The sequence below is a fragment of the Gavialis gangeticus genome, unplaced genomic scaffold, assembly GCF_001723915.1.
Source record: "Gavialis gangeticus isolate Ggan-Ray unplaced genomic scaffold, GavGan_comp1, whole genome shotgun sequence".
Taxonomy (NCBI): Eukaryota; Metazoa; Chordata; order Crocodylia; family Gavialidae; genus Gavialis; species Gavialis gangeticus.
Window position 1 is genome coordinate 73,199,738 of NW_017729022.1, and position 23,988 is coordinate 73,223,725.

General features: G+C 44.9%; 1 protein-coding gene across 1 annotated transcript in view; it reads left to right on the plus strand.

Moving 5' to 3' along the window:
- Positions 1 to 894: 894 nt before the first annotated feature.
- The window catches only part of LOC109296411 (poly [ADP-ribose] polymerase 12-like), a gene marked incomplete at its 5' end in the record, with an annotated part of 34,460 nt that continues 11,366 nt past the window's right edge, over positions 895 to 23,988 (plus strand). The window contains 8 exons of the mRNA XM_019515825.1: positions 895 to 1,035; positions 2,632 to 2,896; positions 5,495 to 5,596; positions 8,332 to 8,455; positions 11,461 to 11,644; positions 12,223 to 12,346; positions 14,755 to 14,851; positions 15,276 to 15,354. Coding sequence (XP_019371370.1) covers positions 895 to 1,035; positions 2,632 to 2,896; positions 5,495 to 5,596; positions 8,332 to 8,455; positions 11,461 to 11,644; positions 12,223 to 12,346; positions 14,755 to 14,851; positions 15,276 to 15,354 — 1,116 coding nt within the window. The remainder of the gene's footprint in view (positions 1,036 to 2,631; positions 2,897 to 5,494; positions 5,597 to 8,331; positions 8,456 to 11,460; positions 11,645 to 12,222; positions 12,347 to 14,754; positions 14,852 to 15,275; positions 15,355 to 23,988) is intronic.

The following is a 23,988-nucleotide window of genomic DNA, read 5'->3' on the forward strand; positions in this document are numbered from 1 at the left end:
TTTGCAGGATTCAGCCTAGGGAGGAAAAAATGCTACTAGCACAGTAAAATTGTTTGAGGACTAGAGGCTTGGTTAAAGCACAACAAAAACAACTTAAAATCTCCAGTGCAAACATGTCATAATTTAAAAGTAATCTTCAATTATGCAGTCACATTGGGCAACTTTACACGTGCTCTGGAGTGGGGGGTGAGGGGTGGTGCTTTAATTAGAGCGGCTCTCAGGAGCATCTCGTGTAGTCAGCATCCTGCACTTCAATATGGTGGCGGGGGCACTTTAATTAAAGCTCATTGAATGAGCTGTAGTTAAAGAGCCCCTGCCACCATTTTGAAGTGTGGGGAGGCTGAATACATGTGATGCTGAGGCTGCTGGAGTGTACTAATTAGCATGCTCCAGCAGGCTCGATTAATCAAGTCTGCTGGGATGTGTTCTAAATCGAACATGTTGGAGCAGGCATCAGGCACATGCCGGTGTGCTCAGGACACCGATACTAGGCTGCAAACATGCAGAACCACCAGGATTGTTTATTTGTATGAGGCACTCAGGAAATTCCATACAGATTTTGAATATTTCATACTGCTCAAGTTTAAGACTATAATGTCAATGGGTGATTTGGAAATGTGGACTGTTATTCTTGCTCCTTCTCTATTAAGTGAATATAATTACCAAGTGATCTGGTATTTATAAGCACCATTGTTGGCATGCTGTAATACTGCCGACGAGTTGTTCAGTAATTATGGCAGTAAATTGAAAATGGTATGGTAATGATCCTCTGAGTAATTTTTCTCTGAGACTAGTTAGTTTTGCGTGCAGTATAAATTGTTCAATCTAATGTATCTCCTCTAGTGAAACTATGCTGATTCAGTTCACTTTCTTATGTGTCTGACTTCTTAAACATGTAGGAAAGAATGCAAATTTATTCATAACCTACGATCGGAGCATAACTTACCTGTTCTGAAACACCATGGGCTTGAGTGCTTAAATGATCATGAACTATGCCAACTTCTGCTTCAGAATGATCCTTCACTTTTACCTGAGGTGAGCACTACTGCAGAATTTGCTGCTTCCTTTACAGTGTGTGTCACAAAAGGAATAGTAGCATTGAATCATAAAGTTGGACTGGACCTCAGTGCTCATCTGATTTTAGCATTTGCTCTTTTCTAGAGCTGGCTAAATCCAGATATCGTACAGCTACAACCTGTGATGAGGAAAGTAATAAACAGCTTGAGCCCATGTACATTCTTGCATGGACTTATCTTCACCTACTCTGAATAATTTCAGTAAAGTCAATGAGATTACTCATGTTCATGAAGTTAAGCATGTGTAGGCATGTGTGTGATGAGGGCCTTCAATTTACATACCTCCCTCATAACTCTTGTTTTTGGATATCTTCATTGACCTCTACTATTTCAGTTTCTTAAATCAGTGACCAATTGCAGTTCAGATTACAAAGTGCTGACAGAATTTTGGGGCAATAAAGTTTGAAGTATTAGTATTGTGATTTAATTATTTGGTAGCTCTTCTAAGACCCAAATCCAATGAACATTAGAGGTGTGTGAAGCGGGCCCTATTCGATTTGCATTTGGCCTGAATCGGGGACAGTGAGTCAATTAATTGATTCGGATCACTGTCCCTGATTTGATTCGGCCGAATCCAAATCTGAAGATTTGATGCTGTTTTGGAGAATCAGCGATTTGGCCACAGGCACAGCTTTACATGTTTTTTCTACTTACCTTGAGGTACCAGCGCGGCTTGTGAACGCTGCAATGCTGGGGCGCATGGAGCGTCCCACAGGATCGTGGGAGTGCCCTCCATGTGCTTGGTGGCAAACCCGGAAGTGGACCAAGAGTACTTTTGGTTCACTTCTGGGTCTACCAGGGAGCACGACCCAGGAGGCACCAGTTGCTGAGCCGGGGGGGGTCACCAGGGGTCCCTCTGCGCAGTCCCTGGTGGACATGGAAGTGGACTGGAAGTGCTTCTGGGTCACTACCAGGCCTGCTGCCAAGTGTGCTGTGGAGCCTCCTGAGCTCCTGTGAGATGCTCCATCCACCCCAGCATCACAGCTGTCTGGTACCTTGAGGTATGTAGAAAAAATATTTAAAGCTGTATCTATGTCCGAATCTTTCCGAAATGTCTCCGAATCAGTTCAGAGGGTTCTGATTCAATTCGGAGAGATTCAAGGGTCCTTTGATTCAGTCACCAAATTGGGCTGAATCTCTGTCGAATCGAACTGGGAACCAAGCTTCACACAGCCCTATTGAACATACAAATAATTTCTTGAAAACAAGTAATGCTACCAACAGACTGGTCTGACAGATCTTGAATGATCTTTAAATGCTCTAATGTAAACACAGCAGCATTTTCATACCAATATACAACACAACTTTTGTATTGCCTTTTAGAAAGCATTCTTTTCATATCTATAATATATGTCTAAAGTACTGAAACCTCCATTTAGAAAAGATTTTTCAAAAGAAACTAGTAGTCTAATTTTATTGAAGATAATCTAGATTTTAGAAATTAATATGTGTTTTTATCAAAGGCAAATTGTCCTTTTATTTAAAAAGAAGTGATCAAAATACACTACTTTTGCTGAAACTGATATCCCTTTTTTTCCCCCCCTCCCAACTCCAGATATGTCCGCATTATAACAGAGGTGATGGACCCTATGGGTCTTGTAACTTTAAGACAATCTGTATCAAACTTCACATTTGTCAGCACTATTTGCTGGGAGACTGCAGATTCGGCAGTAACTGCAAACGATTACATGACATTTTTAATCCAGAATGTTATGAAAAACTGGAGAAACGTGGAATGAGCTCAGACCTGATTAAAAGACTGCCCTCCATCTTCAGGAACGTGTATGACATCAAAAATGGCAACTCTTCACCAACCAAAGGTAGAACACTTATATTATTTTTAAAAACTGGAGTAAAGAGTCAACCTAGTGAGCACAGCATTAGCTCAGATCTCTGCTATGTAGAAGAAGCTCAATTTAAGATTTAGCTTTTTCTTTTGGCTGGGTCTTATTTCACCCAGTGTGTGTGTGTGTGCGTGCGTGCGTGCGTGCGTGCGCGCGCGCGCGTAGAAAGAGAATCCATTCAGTTGTTTGAAAGGCATTTTGAGGGTAAAGGCAATTGACATTATTCAAGACACTTACTTAACCATGAGGCAGAAGAGTAAGATTTAGATAATAGATTCACTGTAGTTCTTTGGGCAAAGTGGAGGAAGGGGGTGAGACCAACATAAAGACAAGGAATGCTTTTCTTGGTGTGGTTTTGAATATTCTGTTTCTCCATCTTTATCTAACCAGTATTCAGCATGAGAAGCAATGGAGAGCAGGGTATTAGCTTTCAGTTTGTTTTCTTTTTGTTTCCACTGAAGGTCTTTAAAATATTTTAAGTGTAATCAAAGAGCACATAGAAAAATAAAGTATATAGCTGTCCCTTTCCTCCTGTCCAGCTCTCTCATGTATTCTTTAAATGACACGGGTTCCAAACTGTAGGCGGTGGTGGGCAAAATACAAGCTGCCAAGGGATTTTATCCAGCCTGCAGAAGGTCCCTTGGTCCCATGTGGCCCTGGTGTGGGGGGCAGCCTGGACTATGGTGCGTTCAGCCAGTCCCGCTGCCCCTGAGCACGCAGCAGGGCTGGGGTGGTGTGGGAGCTGGATTTCCCAGCAGCCCTGGCTTCACTGGCTGCTTCTGGCTGCCAGACCCAGCCCTGCTGTGTGGGCACTCCAGCTCATCCAGTCTGCACCCACTGCTGGGGATGGGACCCATGTGGGCGAGCCCCGCAGCTGGGCCACAGGATGGGTACACAGGTGGCCAGGGGCTGGGGCCAGGATTGCATGTCGTGGTGCTGTGGCCGTGCTGGGGCGGTGAGAACATGGGGTTGGGGCCTGTGGCAGAGCCGGTTCTGGGCTGGGGCCAGATGAGTGCCAGTTCTGTGGGCAGCTGTGTGCAGGGAGCAGATCACTGCTGTGCCCCGGGCCCTGGCTCCAGCCCCATGCTGTTCCTGCCTCAAGATCTTGGCCCTACCTGCCTGTCCTGCTCATTGAGGCAGCCCCCCATGTGCCCAGGGCAGAGCTGCAGCTTGCTCCCTGCATGCCTCTTCCCGCAGAACCAGCTCCTGTCTCGGGTAGTAGGGAGTGTATCATGGCTCTGTCCCAGGCCCTGGCTCTGTCCTGTCTTGGTCCTACTTGCCCATCTTGCTCCTGGATGCCACTCTCTGCTTGCTCACCCATGACTGCCACCCAGCCAAGCATGAAGCAGATCCACTTTTGGTGAGCTGTTGCAGGTGGGGGGATGTGCTGACCCAGCCTGCGACAGCTTGCCAAAACTCCCTCAGTGGCTCTCAGTCTCAAATAATTTACCACCCCTGCTATAGACTCTGGGTTAACAGATTTCTAGGTAAATCGCTGTTTAGGATAACCACCTTCCTTTAGAGGAGGGGTGGCCAACCTGCAATATAGGCAAGGCAAATAGCACAGGCAGCCTCTGTGTGTGGCATGTAGCAGTTTGGGGGAGGAGAAAGACAGCACAGTTGTGGGCAGAGCAGGAAGCAGAAGGCAGAGCAGGAGATCAGGCAAGAAGCACAGGGTAGAAAGCAAAATAGCAGGTTGGGCAGGAGAGGGGAACTGGAGTGGCACTTGGGTGTGGAGTTAATTTGTGACATGCTTCCCAAAACAAAATGGTTGGCCTCCACTGCTCTAAAGTGTCTAGAAACAACAAGGTTGCTGCTCTACAGTAGCAATTTGAGTGATATCTGTTTCTCATGTTATTAAGCCAAGTCAGCCTGACTTATGACTTCTAAGCTGATCCTAAGTGTTGTCCAGGGGGTGGAGGCAGGATTCCTAGGTTCTATTTCCAACTCCTCCATTGACTTACTGTGTAAAGTGATTTACCCTGTCTGCCTTATTTTTAACTCTTGTTTTGATTATTTAATTATTGCAGTACAGCTACAAATTGAATTCAAGAATCTACACAGGCACACAGAGGCCAAACTCCGAGATGATGAATAATGGAATTTGACCTCAGTTAGTGGGATGTAAGAACAGCAACTGCTCCCGCTGCCTGTGGAGCTGCCACAGCTGGCTCAGCCCCTGCTGTCCCCATATGCAGCCTCTGGCTGTTGCACCTCTGGCTTCTTAGATAGTCTAAGATGCAGCTTAGGCCAAACTGGGACTCCAAAAAAGGTTGGGGACCTCTTTTAAACTGCCTAATTGCTTGGACAAGACAACAAAGGCTATAGCTAGTTTATGCCACTTAAAGTCCCATCTGAACTCTGTGTTATGACCTTGTTAGAGGATAACTATTGTAATTGTGTCTTTGATTATGTGTAAAAAGGGCAGCTTATACCTTAGTGCTCAGAGCTCTTTAGTTACAAAGCCTGTCTTTGTTTGTCTTTTAACCATATTTGTGCTTTTTGGGAGCATTTGTCAAAACTGAACCTACAAAAGCCATTTATAAAAGAGCAACTCTGTTTTTCCTTTTGTAGTGAAAGGCGACAGTCTGAATGAGGTATCCACGATTCCAAATAATAACGAAAAATTGGAAGAGATCTGCTTATATCACATAAGGCGAAGTTGTAGTTTCCTAGGTAAGTCATGATGCCGGTGAGTCTCGTAGCTTCCATTTTTCCTTTTCCTGGTAAGGAGTGTAATAAAATAACAAATGTTCTTGGGAAAGTAGATGGGGAACTTCTGGCTTACCTGGGATCCTGGTTTTCTCTGTTTAAAAATAGCAAATTCTCTGATTTAAAACCCCCCAAAATCTGCATTATCTGCAATTAAAATGAAATGCCACTAATATACGTATTTACAATTTTAAAGCAATTTGGAAACCTACAGTGTACCTAGAATAAAATAATGTAGTAATTTATAATAAAATAAATTCTAAATACCTACAAATTTTGGCATGTGATTTTGGGTTTTTTATCATGGAAAATAAGAGCTTCCCCTGCCCCCTTCGCTCATCAGGACATGGATCTAGCTATGGCTGTACCCCCCTTACTGCTTTATGGTGCTGAGCAGCCCTTATATGCTGGTACCTTGCCAATGCCACAGCCCCCTTCCCTCCTCCCCCCTCCCCTAGCCCTGCTGGAGGAGGCCTTCAGCTGGAGGGCTATGGAGCCAGGGACCCACATCCTGAGCCGAGGCTGTTGCCCACAGGATATGGCAGCTGTTGTAGTGGAGCATGGAGCCTGGCTTCCTCTCCCTCATGGATGGCATGGCTGGAGTGGAGCACATAGGAGCGGTGCAGATATGGACTGTGGGCTTGGTCGGGGGGGCTGGCTGCCTGCCACTGCAGCGCTCCTGGGATGGAGTATGGAGGGGCACGTGCCCCCAGTTTGTGTGTAAGGTGGGCTTTGGCTCCCCGTCCTCCTGCCCTCCCCCTGGGGTCTCTGTGGCCCAGCGGGCAGGACCCTATGTGGCAGGGCAGAGTGGGGCTGGGTGCCATGGTGCCATGGTGAGGTGCCCTCCATACCGCTACCCCCACTGCTGCCAGGCAGGCAGGCAGGGGGCACCTAGCCATGGCAGCATTGGGCTCCAGGCAGCATTGAGCTTCCCTGTCCCACCCCGCTTTGCTGGGTCCCACCTTCTGGGTTGTGGAGGCCTGTGGGGAGGGCAGCAGGGCAGGGAGCGCAAGCCCACAGTAGGCAGCCCACCCTTGCCTTGCACACAGATCTGGGGGGCATGTGACCCCCATGTCCTCCCCAAGCAGTGCGTGCAACAGTAGGGAGCCAGCCCTCGCCACCCCTGGACAAGCTGCCCACAGCCCCATCCCACTCCCTCCCTGGGCTCTGCAACTGTGCTTTCCAGCCCCAGTGCCCAAGGCCCATGCACTGCCTGGGTTGAACTCTGCCAGCCTGCAAGGGGAAACCCACTGTTTCCTGCATATTTTCTCCTTAAAATGAGAAAACCCATGTTTTATCATGGTGAACAGAAAACCCAGATCCCTACTTATAACTTGTGAACCAAGGAATGCTGAATGAAACTAAAAGGTGGCAAAATTGCTAATGGGAAACACACAGTCTAATACATATTGTATGAAAAGGTAACTTGTTGGCACAAGAAATCATCTCAAGCTAAGAATTCAGCATAATTCGGAAGGGGATCTTGGCTAACAAGAATATCCATAGTAATCATGATTCTGAAACACAAACCCTGAAGTGTGATGGTTTTGTACAAATTTCCAGTGAAGTCTAATTTTGAGCTCTTGTGCATGTGACCTCTGTCTTCCTCTATCCTAACAAAGAGTGGGAAATACTATCTCACATCTGCATTTGCAAGGAGCTTCTTCTGAAGCCTGTTGTGTTAGCCAGTATGGGAGACTGGATGCTGGACTAAATGGACCTCAGATACAATCAGTAGCTGTTCCTGCTATCTGCGTGAAGTATCGCCATCCCTTCTTTGTTGCTGCGTGTTTTCTCCAAGTCCTAGTCTTAATCTGATGGTATCTCTTTCTGTGATCTGTGCAGCGTAGCTTCTTTAACTTTAGCTGCTCTTCCGGGTCCTCTACCTTTTCCTTTAGAATGAAAGCCATATTGAACACATAGGTATATAGATATATAGATTTCTTTTGCTTTCATCCTTGCCTCTGGAGGACATTCATTTTAGCTGAAGAGCTGAGCATATCGGCAGCTCTTTGTATGAGATCTGCCTCGCTCACAGAATACCCACATTGCAACCACCAAACCCAAGATTCTTACCAAATCTTTCCCATTTTTCTGGGCACTTTCAAGCCCATCAGCTCTTTGAAGCTTCTCAACAAGCATCCATCATACTTATTCCCGTGCTCCTTTCCCAAAACGGAGTTCTGCTTTCTCAGTAGCACCTGCTTGGAGCCTGAGAGGAGGCCTAGATATCTAGAACTTGTGTGTCCACTGTCTATGTCTGGAAAATACTAGGCCGCCAGACTGATCTCAGTGTAATCTTTACTGGGGAAGGAGGTGAGGAGAAACTGTTTTGTTTATTGTGTGGTTATTATAGTTATTTCAATTAATGGTAAATAATTGTCCTCCTAACTTTAAAAAACAAAACAAAAAAGCCCCAAACTGCACCATTAGTAGCAGCTGTGATACACAAGCAAAGAACCTAATGGATCTAGAAACAAATTATTTCTTCCGAAGAGGTGGCCTCAGGTAAAGCTTAATAATTTTGTTAAAGTCATCTAGGGAAGCTTTCACTTCTGCTGTCTGTATTCCATGGGTGGACACTTTCCATGGTTGTATAGCTAGCATCTTCAACAGCACTAGATTAAGATAAGTTAACCCAAAAAATCAGTTTCTTTGTGCCATAGATCTAATTCAGTTCTTTTATTTTACCTTTTCAGATAAGTGTATCAGAGAACATTTTCATTTGCCATATCGATGGCAGATCTGTGATGGTGCTGAGTGGAAGGACTTAAAGGATATGGAAAAGATTGAAGAGGCATATTGTGACCCTCAAAATAACAGGTATAAACTATTAGCAGTTTACTAATGTTTGAGCCTGACCTTCTACTATGATAGTCAAGGGCTTTGACCTGTATAGCATAAGTTAACATAGCTCTCTTGAAGCTACTGCCTAAATTGTTTCATTCAACCCAGTTCTGTTGACTTTTTTACATGGATTTACACTAGTGTAAGATCTGGCTTTGGATTCCAAGTCGGACCCTATGGGCTACTTTATAGAATTAATCTGTTAACTCAGCATTCTTTCCTCTGAGCTACTGCACAAGAAGTTGCAACACCTACTGCTGCTATCATAAATAGGCTGAAATATTAATAGAAATGGATGGTAACATGTTGATGAAATTGACTTAGTCAAAACGTTATGTGTATTTTAGATCAATTTGAGTTCTGACTGAGCCCTCTCTTTGGGCACCTATACATGTGCCCAGCACCTGCTCCAGCACATTCTAATTAGAATGCGTTGAACCAGACTTGATTAATTGAGTCAGTTGCTCTTTGTTCCTTGGCTTTCTCTTGCTCACCATTCCTCACACCGTATCCTATTTACCATGACTCAATAAAATAAGAGATTGAGTTCTAATTAGAATACTCCAGCAGCCTCAGTATCACATGTTTTCAGCATCCCCACGTTTCAAAATGGTGGGGAGAGGAGGGGGGGATTTAACTAAAGCTTGTCAAATGAGTGTTAGCTAAAGCACCCCCATTACCATTTGGAAGTGTGGGATGCAAAATACACAAGATGGTGCAGGCGTTTTGAGTGGCTCCTGAGAGCCGATCTAATTAAAACACGCCCCTGCCACCCAGAGCATGTATAAGGACGCCCTTTATGGCTATATCTTCTGTCCCGTTGTTCTGAGTCTGGGAATAATGTGTGGCTTTTCTCTCATTTCACTGAGTCATCATGATAAGTAAGATACAGTGTGAGGAGCAGTGAGCAAAAGAAAGCTGAGGAACATAAAGAGCAACTGGAAAGGAGAGAAATACCTGGTTCAAAATTTTTGGAATTACTTATGTCATTCCCAGAAGGTACTGGGGGAAACTCATACCAATAAAGTATTGTTCCAAATTATAAGTCAACCCCATGCTTTCTAATTCAATTTTAGGAAAAACTGCTTTTTTCCTGTATATAAGTTGATGAATTACAGAAAGGGTCCTTGAACTGCTATTGCCTTTACAAAATCCTACTGGGGAATCAAATTACCAAGTAAAGGACCTGAAGGGTTAAATCTACTAAACATACTGAAATAAAAATATCCTCTGTACCAAAGATAATTTTGGCCAAAGCTGATCATGTTGTCCTCAGCCTAAAATTCCATATCAATACATATCAAGACATATATTTTTAGTTAAATGGAAATTGATTACAGGTTTAAATAGAAACAGGACCTTATTAAAAAGCCAGATCTGAACTGAAGTTCTGAATTCAAACAGCACTGAAATGCAGAGCCAAAACTGTAGATCCAGGCATCTCTGGTATTAGGCATTCATAATCCACATTTTCCTAATTTTTTGAGAGATGAGGTGAAGAAAAAAGTGGGTGGCTGCATGCATATTTTCTGACAGTTCTGTACTTTTGTTTGGTTAAAACATTCTAATTCGTAAAATCCAAAATGTTTCATTACTCTTTTTGAATAGTTTCAAATGAAACAGAGGAAGGGTTCAAATAGATTTTTCTGCCAGCTCGCCTTGCAGGGTGTCTACCTGCTCTGTGGCTCCAGTGGTAACTTGCTGCATAGACTGCCCCAGAGTTGATGATCCAAGGCTTTCTTGCTCCCTGCTTCCTGCAGTGGAGCCCAGGGTCTGGAAGCCTCAGCATGAAACAAAGCTCCTGATCTTATACCTTCATGAAGAAGGATTAATTCCTGCCTTCCACGCCAGTGGAGCTGCCTGGAGAGAACGCCAGGAAGTGCGGGATGGTGATTATCTGGGTGACCCAGCCATTGTGTCCCTTTCTTGTGGGAGCTGCAACCATGACAGCAGATGACTCTGCTAGGTACTCTTAAGCGGCACTGTCGTAAGAAGATGACAGTGTGTGATGAGCAGATGACATCTTTTCCATACAATGGTGGCCCTTAAGGGTGCCAAGCATAGTTCTCTGCCACTCCTGCATACAGTAGTCCCCTATCATTCTGACTAAAGTTGTCCTGCACATTAGCTGAAGGTGAGGTTCTTTATGATCCTTTGTAAAGGGAAGGGATGTGGAAAGGCAATGTATATTTAGAACAGCAGAGTAGACAGAATCTGAGACATGTTTATGTGTTTGCAATGGCCTTGTCTACTGATAAGCCATGGCCTGAAGAGAATATGTAAAGACTGCTAGTCTTGACTTCCAAAAGATTCTCTTTGCTCAAATGATAAAAGCTTTTGAGGAGAATGATGTGTTCTGTTACATGTCTATATCTAGTAGAAAATGAGTGGTGGAAATTCCAAAGAATACTAGAAAAGCTTTTAAATAACCATTTTTTTTATGTTGGGTCAAAAATTATTCAAAGCCTGCTTTCTTGAATTGTTTTATTTTCTTTTCTTGAAGTTAATGAGTTCTGAGGTTCTTGTCCGTTATTCATATCACAATACCACACCCAATACACATGCACAGCCAACAGTGTAGTCCCTACCTGAGAATGATTGACAGGCTAAGATAGTGGGAGAATTTCTATTCATAATTTAAATTAGGTTGGGGTATGTATGTGTAATAAGAAAGTTTACATAGCATTTATTTTATGTTATGCCTGTTGTTTTATTTTATCAAGAGCAACTGCTGCCATGATCCCTTAAATATAATTATTGCATATGGTATTGATGTTTAAGACACATATTGTAATGCAAAATACAATACACACATGCTGTGGGAATGTGAATTGAGGTTGCTGTGGGAATTCTAATTTGTGCTTTACTGTTGGACAGTAAAAGCTGCTGATTTACAAACTACATTCTGGAAAAGTTGCAAGTATGTTCATCTGACTGGTGCAAAACATTTTTAACCCTGGACTTCTCCGGTTTTCATGCAGCACTCCTGTGAGTAGCTCTGTCTCAGCGCTCATACAATTTCAGACTATGACCTGTGGCTCTAAAAAAGTTAGACGCCTCTCCACAGAATCATCTGTGACCAAACCCCCTCATTACATTCTTACAACAGAGTGGCTGTGGTACTGGAAGGATGAATATGGCTTGTGGCTTGAATATGGAAAACAAGTAAGTATGGTAATGAAACATAACTTCCTTCACCATTGCTTTAGAATTGTGGGGCCTACTGGAAGCTACATGGACTATAAATGTGGAGTTGCTGCTGTTTTCCTTTAGTAGTCTGAGACTGACACTTAGGCTTAGATAATTAGTAGTAGGAGACAGAGAGAGGTTAATAGAATAGAGTTGGTTAATTTAGGTTAATCATCTTAAAGATAAGAATGCTCATTATTGATTGAAAATTATTACTGATATCTGTTCAGTGAGTTGTATGAAATAAGGTACCACAGGTGCTTCCACCTGTATTCACTGCTGGAAATTTTAACCTTTGTCCTTTCTTGATTTGTTATTTAAAGTTCTAGGTTTCAACAACACTTTATTTCCACCTTATCATCTGCCCCATTTTAGAATTTGGGAAATGTTTCCCTGCATGCCTGGTAGTTTCTTTGTTTGTCTGGTTTGCTTAAAGGCCAGTTGCTAGTATGTCGGTCTGTATGCACCAAAACCACCACAACGCAATATTTTTTAACTTGCTCATTTTTAGAACAAACAGGAAAATCTTTTCTTCTTTGATTCTGACCTGGCAGGATGTTGACCATGCTGCTGCTACTATATGTAGCAGTGACCTGGAGAAAGCTTACCTAGCCAAAGGGTCTCCAACAGTACTGCAGTTCAAAGCTGGGAAGCACAAATATGAGATCAATTTTAAAGGTACGTTGGGTTTTATACTTCCTCTCAAGTATGTTTCTAGTCTGAAAGTGTATTACTTCAGGAAGTGCAAGATATGCAATAGTAAAAGGAAAAGGGTACGCATTAAAGGCCATGCAGTCAGAGTTTCTCACTAGGGAGAAACCGGAACTTCTATTCTAACAAAAGAGATCATTTTAAAAACCTCCAGTGCTAGATTTTACAATGCCAGCCAACTTGGTAAAAGTAGTATCGTTGAGATTACCACCCTCAGAAACTTATGGAGGACTCTGGCACATTGCTTTGGTGTCTACTAAATTGCTATTAAATAGGCTGGTGCTGATTAATCTCTTTCATAGGGCTTTCTCTTTGCTAACATCACAAATGTCATTTTTACAGCGAGATAGCTACCCTGCCCTACCAAGAACCTAGGTTTACATTGTCAAGCTTGTTTGTCCTGTCTCCACTTCTTAACTGAAAATAGAGTTCAGGATCCAAGGGCTGCTTTAACTTCCAGTAGCTGTCCCTAAGCCACCAAAGTGCTGCTTTTTAACTCAAAGTATCTGGAATATAATTTTTTTCTGTACATTCTTCTGGTATAGCTCTGCCTATGTGGGAAGACTGAAATCATGAGTTAACCATATTGGAGTTTGAAGGACTACTTCTGAGGCATTCACCTATTCAAAGAGAAATGTCCCCTTTTCCACCTCTCTGACCTCTTTCCCAGATCTGCTAATGGAGGAGCAGGATGGAGACACCTGGCCTGATCAGTTGGCCCTTCTCCTCAGACCCATCAGTGTTAGTATTTGTCTTGAATCTCTGCTGCCAACATTAGCAGAACAGCCAGCAAGGGAGCACGCTTGATTTCGTACACCCATTTTCCTTCTAGAAGTTGTATTGGAGCTCAACTTCTCAAGAGCACAGATTCACATCTTTCTCTGAAGAGATAATATAATCCTAAATTTCCCCCCTTCCTGAGTTGTGGGTTTTTAAATGCAACATAAAGTTCACACTGATCTAACTCCCTAGGCTTAGATCCTGTGGATTTTTCTCCATAGTACCTCTCACTCTGAATGAGGGGCCTTATCACACTTTAAAGCTTGGTAGGGAATATTGTATCCACTTGTCAATTCATACTAGTAATAACTAGTATTATTGTAGAGAAGAACAGCTGATTAACAGGGTGACTGACAAACCCTGCATCTATATCAGCACCAGAGGGCAGGTTTATATCTGCTGGCTTAGCATAAAGTCAGGCACAGAGAAAGAAGTTTCCTATAGAGAGGACAGCCCATGGAATTGGTTTGGCCCTGGCATAAGACAACCTTTAGGCATGTTCTGACTTTAGGCACTGTTATAACAGGGTGGACAGAATTGCTTGGACATCTATGTCCCAGCCATACTACTTCTGGTCTAATATCTCTTGCATTGAGGGCTTGGGGAGGGATTTATGTTTTATTATAAAGCTGTGCTACTTATAGGTCTCTCAGAAGCAGACCATCAATCAATCAGGGAGTGGAGGCAAAGAAATAAGCCCATAATAAAGTAAACTAGGAAAATCCTGGGATAAATATGATTTAAATTTCTCCTTTCTTTCTTTTTATTTTGAAAAGAGGTCATAGTCTCTCAATTCTGTTTTAAAAGTTAATTTACTGTTAGGGAGCTTGGGATGAACCCAACAGGTTTTTCTTTAAAACAATTGATCAAGGAAGTATCTTCATTCTTGTAAGCATCACCTGTACAGATTAATTATTTGCCTTGCTTAAAAAGTATTAACAAGTGAGGGTTGTTTCTTCAGTTTCATTCTTTCTTATTTTTAAACTACAGACAGTCTTCACACACACTATATTCTGCCTATGCAAAAATGTGGCTAACTTTCTGTCCAAAAATGAGCTTACAGTTTTATTAGCCAGTAAGTCTTAAAGCTCAGCAAGGCTTAGTGCTGGCTGTTCAGCAACCTATTGGTGCAGTTAGTGACTATGGAGAGTTTTCTAAGGGGACAAAGTGTACCTAACCATTGACACCTTTGATAGTTTTAACAGAATGGCAGAATTCTAAACATGGAAAATATAACCGATTATCAGTGGTCATTCTAGGTGAGCCCCAGTAGCAAAATGAGTTAGGGATGCTTCAGAAGTGAAACCTATAGCACATATAGCACATCCACTCTCTTCATAGTCCTGGAAAATAAAATACTATGTATCAAGTCCATCTCAGTTTTAAGAATAAACTGAACAAACTGAAATTGGAATCCTGCCTGATCCACAAGGCAGACTCCGGTGTAGTCTGCCCTTTGCTGCTACAGTGTCTTCTCCACACACAGTAAGAGCAGAGCTCAGTACCTTTTGGCTATCTTGGTAGGGAGGCCCAGTGCATACTTTTGCCTCCATGTGACTGCTGAGGAGGTAATTTGCTTCCTGTACTGTTTTCAGACATGGTTCAGAAAAACCTTCACTACAAGACGGAGAGAGAGGTTTGCAGGAGACCCAAATTCATCTCTCCACAAGAGGTTGAAAAGAAAAAAATCAGGTACGTATAGTTACTCTGCTCTGAGGCGGTTGATACAGATGCGTTCATGAGCATAGGAGTTTTCTCTAGCAACTCTGTCAGACAAAATTAGTTTGTAGCATAAATTGGCACTAGTCTCTCTTCTGTCATTTTATTTACTCTGATCCCAATTTAGCAAAGTGCTTAATTACATCCCTACCTATAAGCATGTGAGTAGTCCTGTTGGTCAAAAGTGAGGTGCGTTTTAAGTGCTTTGCAAATTTGGAACTTTGTCTCTCTTGACTTGTGGTGCTTTTGATATTGTGCAAGTGAACTGAAGATGCAGTTCTGAAGTCCTGAGATATACTGGCTTATCCTTTATATTTGTTGTGTCCTAAACTTGGCAAAACCTTATAGTCCAATGCTCTCCAGCAAATATTAAGACTCTCTTAAATATCTCATACAGTGGGGATCAGCATTCAGGAGAGTGGAAGAACATTCCAGACCACTGGGACAAGTCTGTCTTACCAGAAGTTGGATATAAGGTATGTAGCTTTTGGTTTCTGCCTGACCATATACAGCTTCCTTGAAATGCAGGTTCAGTGCCCTCCTCTGTAGATGCCCACCTTAAGTAATATTTATGGTTTTGAACCATGCTGAGTATACACAGCAATCCTGAACATTGCTTGCCAGTCCTGTAGATCAGTGTTTCTCCACCTGTGGGTTGTAACCCAAAAGTGGGTTGCAAGAATATATGAAAAGGTCGCAAAAAAACGGATTCTCATGAAATGAAGGAGAACACACGCGCGCGCGCGAACTGAAGGCAGCTGGTCGGGAGTGAGGGGCACTGGGTCGGTACTGGCCACTGATGTTTACAAATGGGTCCTGGCACAAAAAAGGTTGCAAACCACTGCTGTAGATCCACCAAAGCTAACTTAAATAAGTCAGCCCAGCCTAGAAATGTGTTAGTATTTAGTTAAAACAACTAGGATGGCACATTTTTTCTGAGAAAGTCAGGCAGTTGACTAATTACCTCAAATGTCTGTACATGAATGCACAGAGCCTGGGAAACAAGCAGGAAGAACTGGAAGTCCTTGCACAGTCACAGAGCTATGATGTGACTGGAATAACAGAGATGTGACGGGAGCTTGCATGACTGCAGCACTGTCATGGATGGGTACAAGCTGTTTGGGGAGGACAGGTAGGGGAGAAGAGGAGAAGGAGTCGCGCTTTATGTAAAAGGGCTGTATGATTGCTCAGAGCTCCAGTATGAAACTGGAGATAGCCTTGTCAAGAGTCTCTGGGTGAGGGTCAGAGGGGACAGCAACAAGGGTGATGTTGTGGCGAGGTCTGCAATAGACCAGGAGGATGAGGTGGATGAAGCTTTCTTCAGACTGCTAGTGGAAATTTCCAGATCGCAGGACCTGGTTCTCACAGGGGACCTCAGTCACCCTGACATTTGCTGGGAGGGCAATACAGCAGTGCACAGGCAATCCGGAAGTTTTTGGAAAGTGTTGGGACAACTTCCTGGTGTGAGTGCTGGAGAGGCCAACTAGGGGCCATGCTCTTCTCAAACCTGCTGCTTATGAACAGGGAAGAATTGGTGGGGAATGTAGAAGTTGAAGGCAACTTGGGCAGCAGTGACCATGACATGATTGTGTTCAGGATCCTGAGAAAAGGAAGGAAGGAGAACAATAGAGTAAAGATCCTAACCTTCACTAAGGAAACTGATGGGCAGGATCCCCTGGGAGGCCAGTCTGATGGGGAAAGGAGTCCGAGTGAGTTGTTTTTTTTTTTTAAAACCTTACTAAGGGTGCAGGAACAAATGAACAATCCCAATGTGCAGGAACATTAGCATGTATGGCAGAAGACCAGCTTGGCTTTGCAGGGAACTCTTCAGTGAGCTAAAACACAAAAAAAGGAGTTTACAAGAAGTGGAAACTTGGACAAACAACTAAGGAGGAGCAGCGTTATACAGGCATGCCATGATGAAAACAGGAAGGCCAAAGTGCAATTGGAGTTGTAGGTAGCAAGGGACATGAAGGGTAACAAGAAAAGTTTCTATAAGTATGTCAGTAACAAGAGGAAGATCAGGAAAAGTGTTGGCCCCTTACTGAATAGCAGAGACAACCTAGTGACAGATGATGCAGAAAAAGCTGAAGTACTCAATGACTTCTTTATCTCATTTTTCACAAGCATGGTCAGCTCCCAGACTATTACGTCTGGCAGCACAGTTTGGGGAGGAGGTGAGCCGCTGAGAACAGGTTAGGGACTGTTTGGAAAAGCTGGATGTGTACAAGTCCATGCGGCCAGACAGGATTACCTGAGGGTGCTGATGTAATTGGCCTATGTGATTGTAGAGCTGCTGACCCTTATCTTTGAAAACTCATGGCAATCAGAATTCTTGGATGATGGGAAAAGGGCAAGTATAATGCTCAACCTTAAGGAAGGGATAAAGGAGGATCAGAGGAACTACAGACATGTCAGCCTCACCTCAGTCACTGGAAAAACCTAGAAGCAGGTTCGAAAGGAATCCATTTCTAAGCACTTAGAGGAAAAGGTGAAGATTAGGAATAGTCAGGATGGATTCACCAAGGGCAAGTTATGCCTGACCCACCTGATTGCCTTTTATGATAAGAAGATTGGCTCTGTGGATGCAGGGAAAGCGGTGGACATGATATACCTTGACTTTAGCAAGGCTTTCAATATGGTCTCCCACAATATTCTTGCAAGTAAGCTAAGGAAGTAAGTGTTAGATGAATGGATTGTAAGGTGAATAGAAGACTGGCTGGATCATCAGTAATCAATGGCTTGATGTCTAGCTGGAAGCCAGTATCAAGTGGACTACCCCAGGGGTTGGTCCTGAGGCCTGTGTTGCTCAATATCTTCATTAACGACTTGGAAGTTGGGATGGAGTGCACTGTCAGCAAGTTTGCAGATGACACGAAGTTGTGGGGAATAGTAGATGTACTGGAGGGTAGGGCTAGGATTCAGAGAGACCTAGACAAATTGGAAGATTGGACCAAAAGAAATCTCATGGGTGGGGATCCTGGTTCTCCCTGATTTAAAAAAAAAAAGAAAAAAAGAAAATTCTCTGATTAAAAGTCCAAAATCCATGATTAAAAAGGGGTGCATGAAACAGGCCATATTCGATTTGGATCTCGATTCAGCCTGAATCAGGGACAGTGATTCAATTCGTTGATTCGGATCACTGTCCTGATTCAATTTGGCTGAATCTGAATCTGAAGATTCAGTGCTGATTCAGAGAGGAATCAGCGATTCGGTCATAGACACAGCTTTAAATGTTTTTTTTCTACATACCTCGAGGTACCAGGCACAGTTCATGAATGCTGCAATGGTGGGGGTGGATGGAGTGTCCCACAGGAGCACGGGGGGCCTCCCCTGCATGCTCGGCAGCAGACCCAGAAGTCAACTGGAAGTACTTCTGTCCACTTCTGAGTCTGCCACTGAGCGTGCGGGGGAACACCCCCCTCACTCCTTCAGTTCAGCGATCAGCTGTGGGAGGACCCCGGGTGCCCCCCCAGACCCAGGAGGCACCTGTCACCGAGGCAGGGGTGGGGTTCCGCGCACACTCTGCGGTGGACCTGGAAGTGGATCAGAAGTGCTTCTGGTCCATTTCCAGGTTCATCGCTGAGCGCACTGGGGGCCCCCCATGCTTCCATGGGATGCTCCATCTGCCCCACCATCTCAGCATCTCGTACCTTGAATTATGTAGAAAAAACATTTAAAGCTGTGTCTATGTCCGAAACATTGAATCTCTCTGAATCAATTCAGAGCGTTCTGAGTTGATTCCGAGAGATTAAAGGGTCTCCTGATTCAATTTGGATTTGGAGATTCGGCTGCCAAATCGGGCCAAATGTCCACTGAATCGAATCAGTGACCAAAGCTTCGCACAGCCCTAATATATATATAATCTCAATTGAACACAATGCTTTATTCATATATTTACATATATTTATATATATTTCATATATTTACAATTCATATATTTACAATTTTAAAGCAATTTGGAAGCCCACCACTGACTCAATCACTATAATAAAATAAATTCTAAATACCTATAAATTTTGGTATTTGATTTTGGGTTTTTTATCGTGGAAAATCAGAGCTCCCTCTGCCCCCTTAGCTCACAGCATGGAGATCCAGGCCCCTCACTCCCCACCCACAGCCTCCCTAGCCACAACCCCTGCCCCCACGCCAGCCCTGCTGGAGGGGGGGGACCCAGCTGCCAAGGCTACAGGGCCAAGGACCCAGGTTCACAGCCCTCTGCCACCCACAGCAGTGCCCGAGCCCTGCCTGCCACCCTGGGAGGCAACAGCTGCTGCAGTGCAGTGGACTGCAAAGCCCAGTTCCCCCTCCCCGACAGGTGGCATGGCTGGAGTGAAGTCTATGGGGGTGGGGCGGGTTGCCTGCTGTGGGCTTGGGGAAGCAGCTCCCTGCTACTATGCGCACTGCTGAAGGGGCTGGGGGTACCATGCCCCCCAGATCTGTGCGTGGGGTGGGTGCAGGCTTCCTGCTGCAGACTTGGGCCCCCCACCCTGCTCTCCTCCCTCAGGGCATCTGCAGTTCAGCAGGTGGAAGTTGGTGTGGCAGGGCAAAGCAGGGCTGGGAGAGGAAGCTCCTTGCCACTGCAAGCCTCACATTGCCCTGGTGATGTGCCCCTGCCCACCCCACAGCAGTAGGGGCAGCAGCGTGTGGAGGGTGCATCTTGCCATGGCAGCGCAGGGCTTGCAGCGGCAAGGAGCTTCCCTGCCTTTCCTCACTCTGCTTTGTTGTGCCAGGTTCCACCCACTGGGCTGCAGAGGCCCCAGGGGAGGGCAGCAGGGTGGAAGCCTGAGCCCACAGCCCACACCTACCCCTGCCCCATGCACAGGGAGTGTGCGCAGCAGTGAGGAGCCAGCCTGCGGCAGTGGGGAGCCAGCTTCACCCTCCAGATGTGCCACCCATGGCCCTGTCCTGCTGTTCACCCAAACCCTACAGCTGCGCATTCTGGCCCCAGGCCCCAAGCACTGCCTGACTGGGCAACAGCCCCATTCCCAGCCCTGCCCGACTCCCTTCCTCTCTTCCTCCCTATGGGGACCTCAATCCCCCCTCCATTTCCCTGTCAATTTACCTGCAGGAGCTGCTCTCCAGGCTGCCTGATGGCCACGTGCATATACATGCACATGGCATCCCCTTCCTGACTGTCCTCCTCCTGCTCCCTTGCAGCCCCGTGCAAGCTGGAACTCTGCCAGCCTGCAGAGAGCTTTTTGTAAAAGTGCAAAATCCATTTGTTTTGTCCATTAAATGAAGAAATCTGCATTTTCCTTGGGTAAAAGGGGAAATCCGTGGGGGGGGGGGGATTGTTTTTGCATGGGAAATGGAAAACCCAGATCCCTGCTCATGAGGTTCAATAAGGAGAAGTGCAAAGTCCTGCACTTAGGGCGGAACAGTTCCATTCACCAATACAGGCTGGGGACCAACTGGCTAAGCAGCAGCTGTGCAGAAAAGGACCTGAGGTTACAGTGGACAGTAACCTAAATATGAGCCAGCAGTGTGCTCGTGTTGTGAAGATGACTAATAGCATACTGGGCTGCTTAGCATACTTAGTAGGAGTGTTGGCAGCAGACTGAGGGAAGTGATTATTCCCCTCTATTTGGCACAGGTGAGGCCATATCAGGAGCTCTGTGTCCCGTTTTGCGCCCCCACCCCTCCTTACAGAAAGGATGTGGACAAATTGGAGAGTCCAGCAGAAGGCAACAAAAAAAGTTAGGGAGCTATAGAACAGGCCTTCTGAGGAGAGGCTGAAGGAACTGGGCTTATTTAGTCTGGAGAAGAGAAGACTGAGAGGGGATTTAGTAACAACCTTCAGCTACCTGAAGGGTGGTTCCAAAAAGGATGGAGCTGACCTGTTCTCAGTGATGGCAGATGGCAGAACAAGGAGCAGTAGTTTTAAGTTGCAGCAAGGGAAGTTTAAGATAGCTATTAGGAAAAACTCTCCCCTGGGGAGGGTAGTAAGGCACTGGAGCAGGTTACATAGAGAGGTTGTAGAATCTCCATCCTTGGAGGTTTTTAAGATCTGGCTAGATAAAGCCTTGGCTGGGATGATCTAGTTGAGGCTGGTCATGCTTTGAGAAGGGCATTGGACTAGATGACCTCCTGAGGTCCTTTCCAACCTTCATTTTCTATGATGCTACATAAAGCACAAGCAAGGGTTCTTGTAGCTTTTAGTATGTAGAAATTAGTTAATGAGATTTGCTTATTACTTAAATTATTAAGTATTACTAGATACAGGCTTTAGCTCAGTTTTTTGAATTTATAAGGCAAAGAATCCATGAGAGAGGCAAGATGTGCTCAGAGGTTTGTTATGCTTCTTCAAGCTAAAGGAATGTAGATAAGGAAAGAAGAATTGCACTATGCTATCCAAGGTCTCTGTCTAAAGTGACAACAGCTTTGTATGTAAGAAGCTGCTACTTTGTGCAGATACCTTGATACATTGGCTTTAAGGGGAAAATGATATCAAAAGAATCAAGCCAAAGGGATACTGTTTAGGGCCCAGGCCACCTTTCCTATGCTGAATGGGAAAAGCAAGGTGCTTGCGAAAAAGGATAGAAAAAGGTAGGGATAAGTTTGTGGGCAGTGGTGATTATCTGGAAAGATAAGAGTAATGAAAAGATCATCTGAACGCTGGTTCTGACCAGTTTCTAGAAGGCAGAAAGCCTGCTAAAAGGTGCAATCAGAAATGTAGGGGGTTAATTCATAGATTACATAGGCATTAGGGCTGGAAGGAACCTTGGGAAATCGAATCCAGCCCCCTGCAGGTAGTCAGCTAGGGTCAAAGGATCCTAGCAACATAAGCGTCCAAACACTTCTTAAAGGAGTCCAGAGTAGGTGCTTGCACCACCTCTGAAGGGAGTCTATTCTGGGTCTTGGGGGCTCAGATAGTCCAGCCTATGTCCAGCCTAAAATGGTCTTGGAGGAGTTTATGACCTTTGGACCTTGCCGTCCCTTGGGGCGCTCTGGAGAACAGACATTCCTCCAGATCCTGATGCATATACCCTGATGTACTTACAGGCTGCCACCAAGTCACCTGAGCTTGCACTTCTCCAGGCTGAAGAGTCCCATGGCTCTCAGCCTTTCTTCATAGGGCCTATTCTCTTGTCCTCTTATTAGGCGCGGCTCTCCTCTAGACCCTCTCAAGCTTCTCCACATCCTTCTTGAATTGTGGAGCCCAGAATTGGATGCAGTCCATTGGATGTAAGAAAGTGAGGTTCTTTGCTACGGCCAGTAAATTTGTGATTGAGCTGCTCAGCAGAAATCTGCTGTTTCCATGACCCTATTGCACCTGGTCAGTTTTTTCAGTGGCTTATTGCGGGGGTCTGCCATAATGTTGCAGCTGTGCAGTATAAACTAGCCTGCATAGTTGGCCTCTGTTAAAGTTAGGGGGGATGCCATGAGAACCAGTTTGTTTGACTATGGATTTTAAGAAAAAAGCTTTTCAATTAAAAGTCTAACGGAATCTAGTTACTTCCTTGCCCTCTAGACATAGCAGCATAAGCATGAGTAGCTGAGAACTTGCCCCTGAGGTCTTAGGCAGACTTACGCAACTCATGCTTTAGACTTAGCTCCTTTTCTGGCTTGTTCACCTGTGTTGATGCAAGCTTCAGTCATGTTTTGTGTTCCTAGTGTACACAACCCCTGGGTGTGCAGGGGTGGACTGTAGCTCCTACACTGAGTTCGACTAAGACCTGAGCAGCTGAGCATACACATAGAAGCTTACCTTTGAACCTCTTATTTCAAGGTCAGGACTTTAGACTACATAAGAGGTAGAGACTGTGCTGTTCCAATAGACAAGGTCTAGTTAATGCCTAGCGGCCACAAAGAGAAGAAAAAGAGATGAGGCTTTTTCATAAAATGTTTTTCTATTCTATGCATGTCTACAACCTTTACCCCTTTCGATTCTCTTGCATTTGACTGTGCTCCAAGGAGCTGCACTTTTGTGTATAGCTGAAGTCACTGCCAAAAGTAATTGATTTGGGTCACAAGGTAAACTTTTATTCTTATTCTTGGATGGACCTGGTGGAGGGCTCACATTTTATTCTTCTCCCTATGAGAATTGACTGGGGTGGCTAGTAGGGCTGTGCAAAATTTCACCAGCAGTTTCATTTCCACTTGTTTCAAGCTCAAAACAGCGAAATGGAAACGAAACAGACAGCTTTGAAACAGCCTCGAAACAAAACAAGGCATGTCAAAACGTTTTGAAATTTTCAAAACGTTTCAATTTTTGAAGCTCAAGCTGGGCTTGCCTGTGGGGAAACAGAAACTAAAGTAAGGAGAGCGGGGGGGGGGAAGGAGAGCTCTCATTATTGACTGTGTAGCTGGCCAGTGGCTGTCACCCTTCCCTGAGGTCCCTTCCAATCCCAGTGCTCTGGGGGAGGGATGGAAAAACTGCATAAAAGGCAGCATTGTTTGAACTGCCCTGCTTTCTACCTTGGTGTCAGTTGAGTGAGGGCACACCTTAACACATGCACAGTGTCACCCACCCATGTCACGAGTTTTGCCTGTCAGCAGCTAGAGGTGCAGGGCCGCAGAACCCAGACTCCCCCTGCACCTATCTCCTTGACAGCTGGCAGGCTTCATGGCCACAGCAGGGCCTAGCAGGCCTGTAGTTTTCACCCCCTCCCATGCTCCCAGATGGACACAGTTGCACAAGCACCCATGACACGAATTTTGCCTGTCACCAGCTAGAGGTGCAGGGCCCCAGAACCCCTGCACCCATCTTGAAAGCCGGCAGGCTTTGTGGCCTCAGCAGGGGCTAGCAGGCCTGCAGCTTTCACCCTACTGCACCTTAACACACACAGTGTCACCCATGTCATGAGTTTTGCTTGTCTGCAGCTTGAGGTGCAGTTTCCCGCAAACCCCTGAACGTATTTCCTTGAAGCTTGGCAGGCTTCATGCCCTCAGAAGGGACTACCATTTCTGCAAGTTTCATCCAAATCGGGCCAGAAATGCCAAAGTTATAGGCTGTTTCGAGCTTCCCCATTATAGCCTATGGGCGAAACATTGAAACAGAGAAACTGTTTTGACAAAACAAAACGGAACAGCTGGTTCAAATAGAAAGGTAACGCTGTTCTGTCAAAAAGTTGAAACAGAACAGTGCCATTTCGCGCAGACGTAGT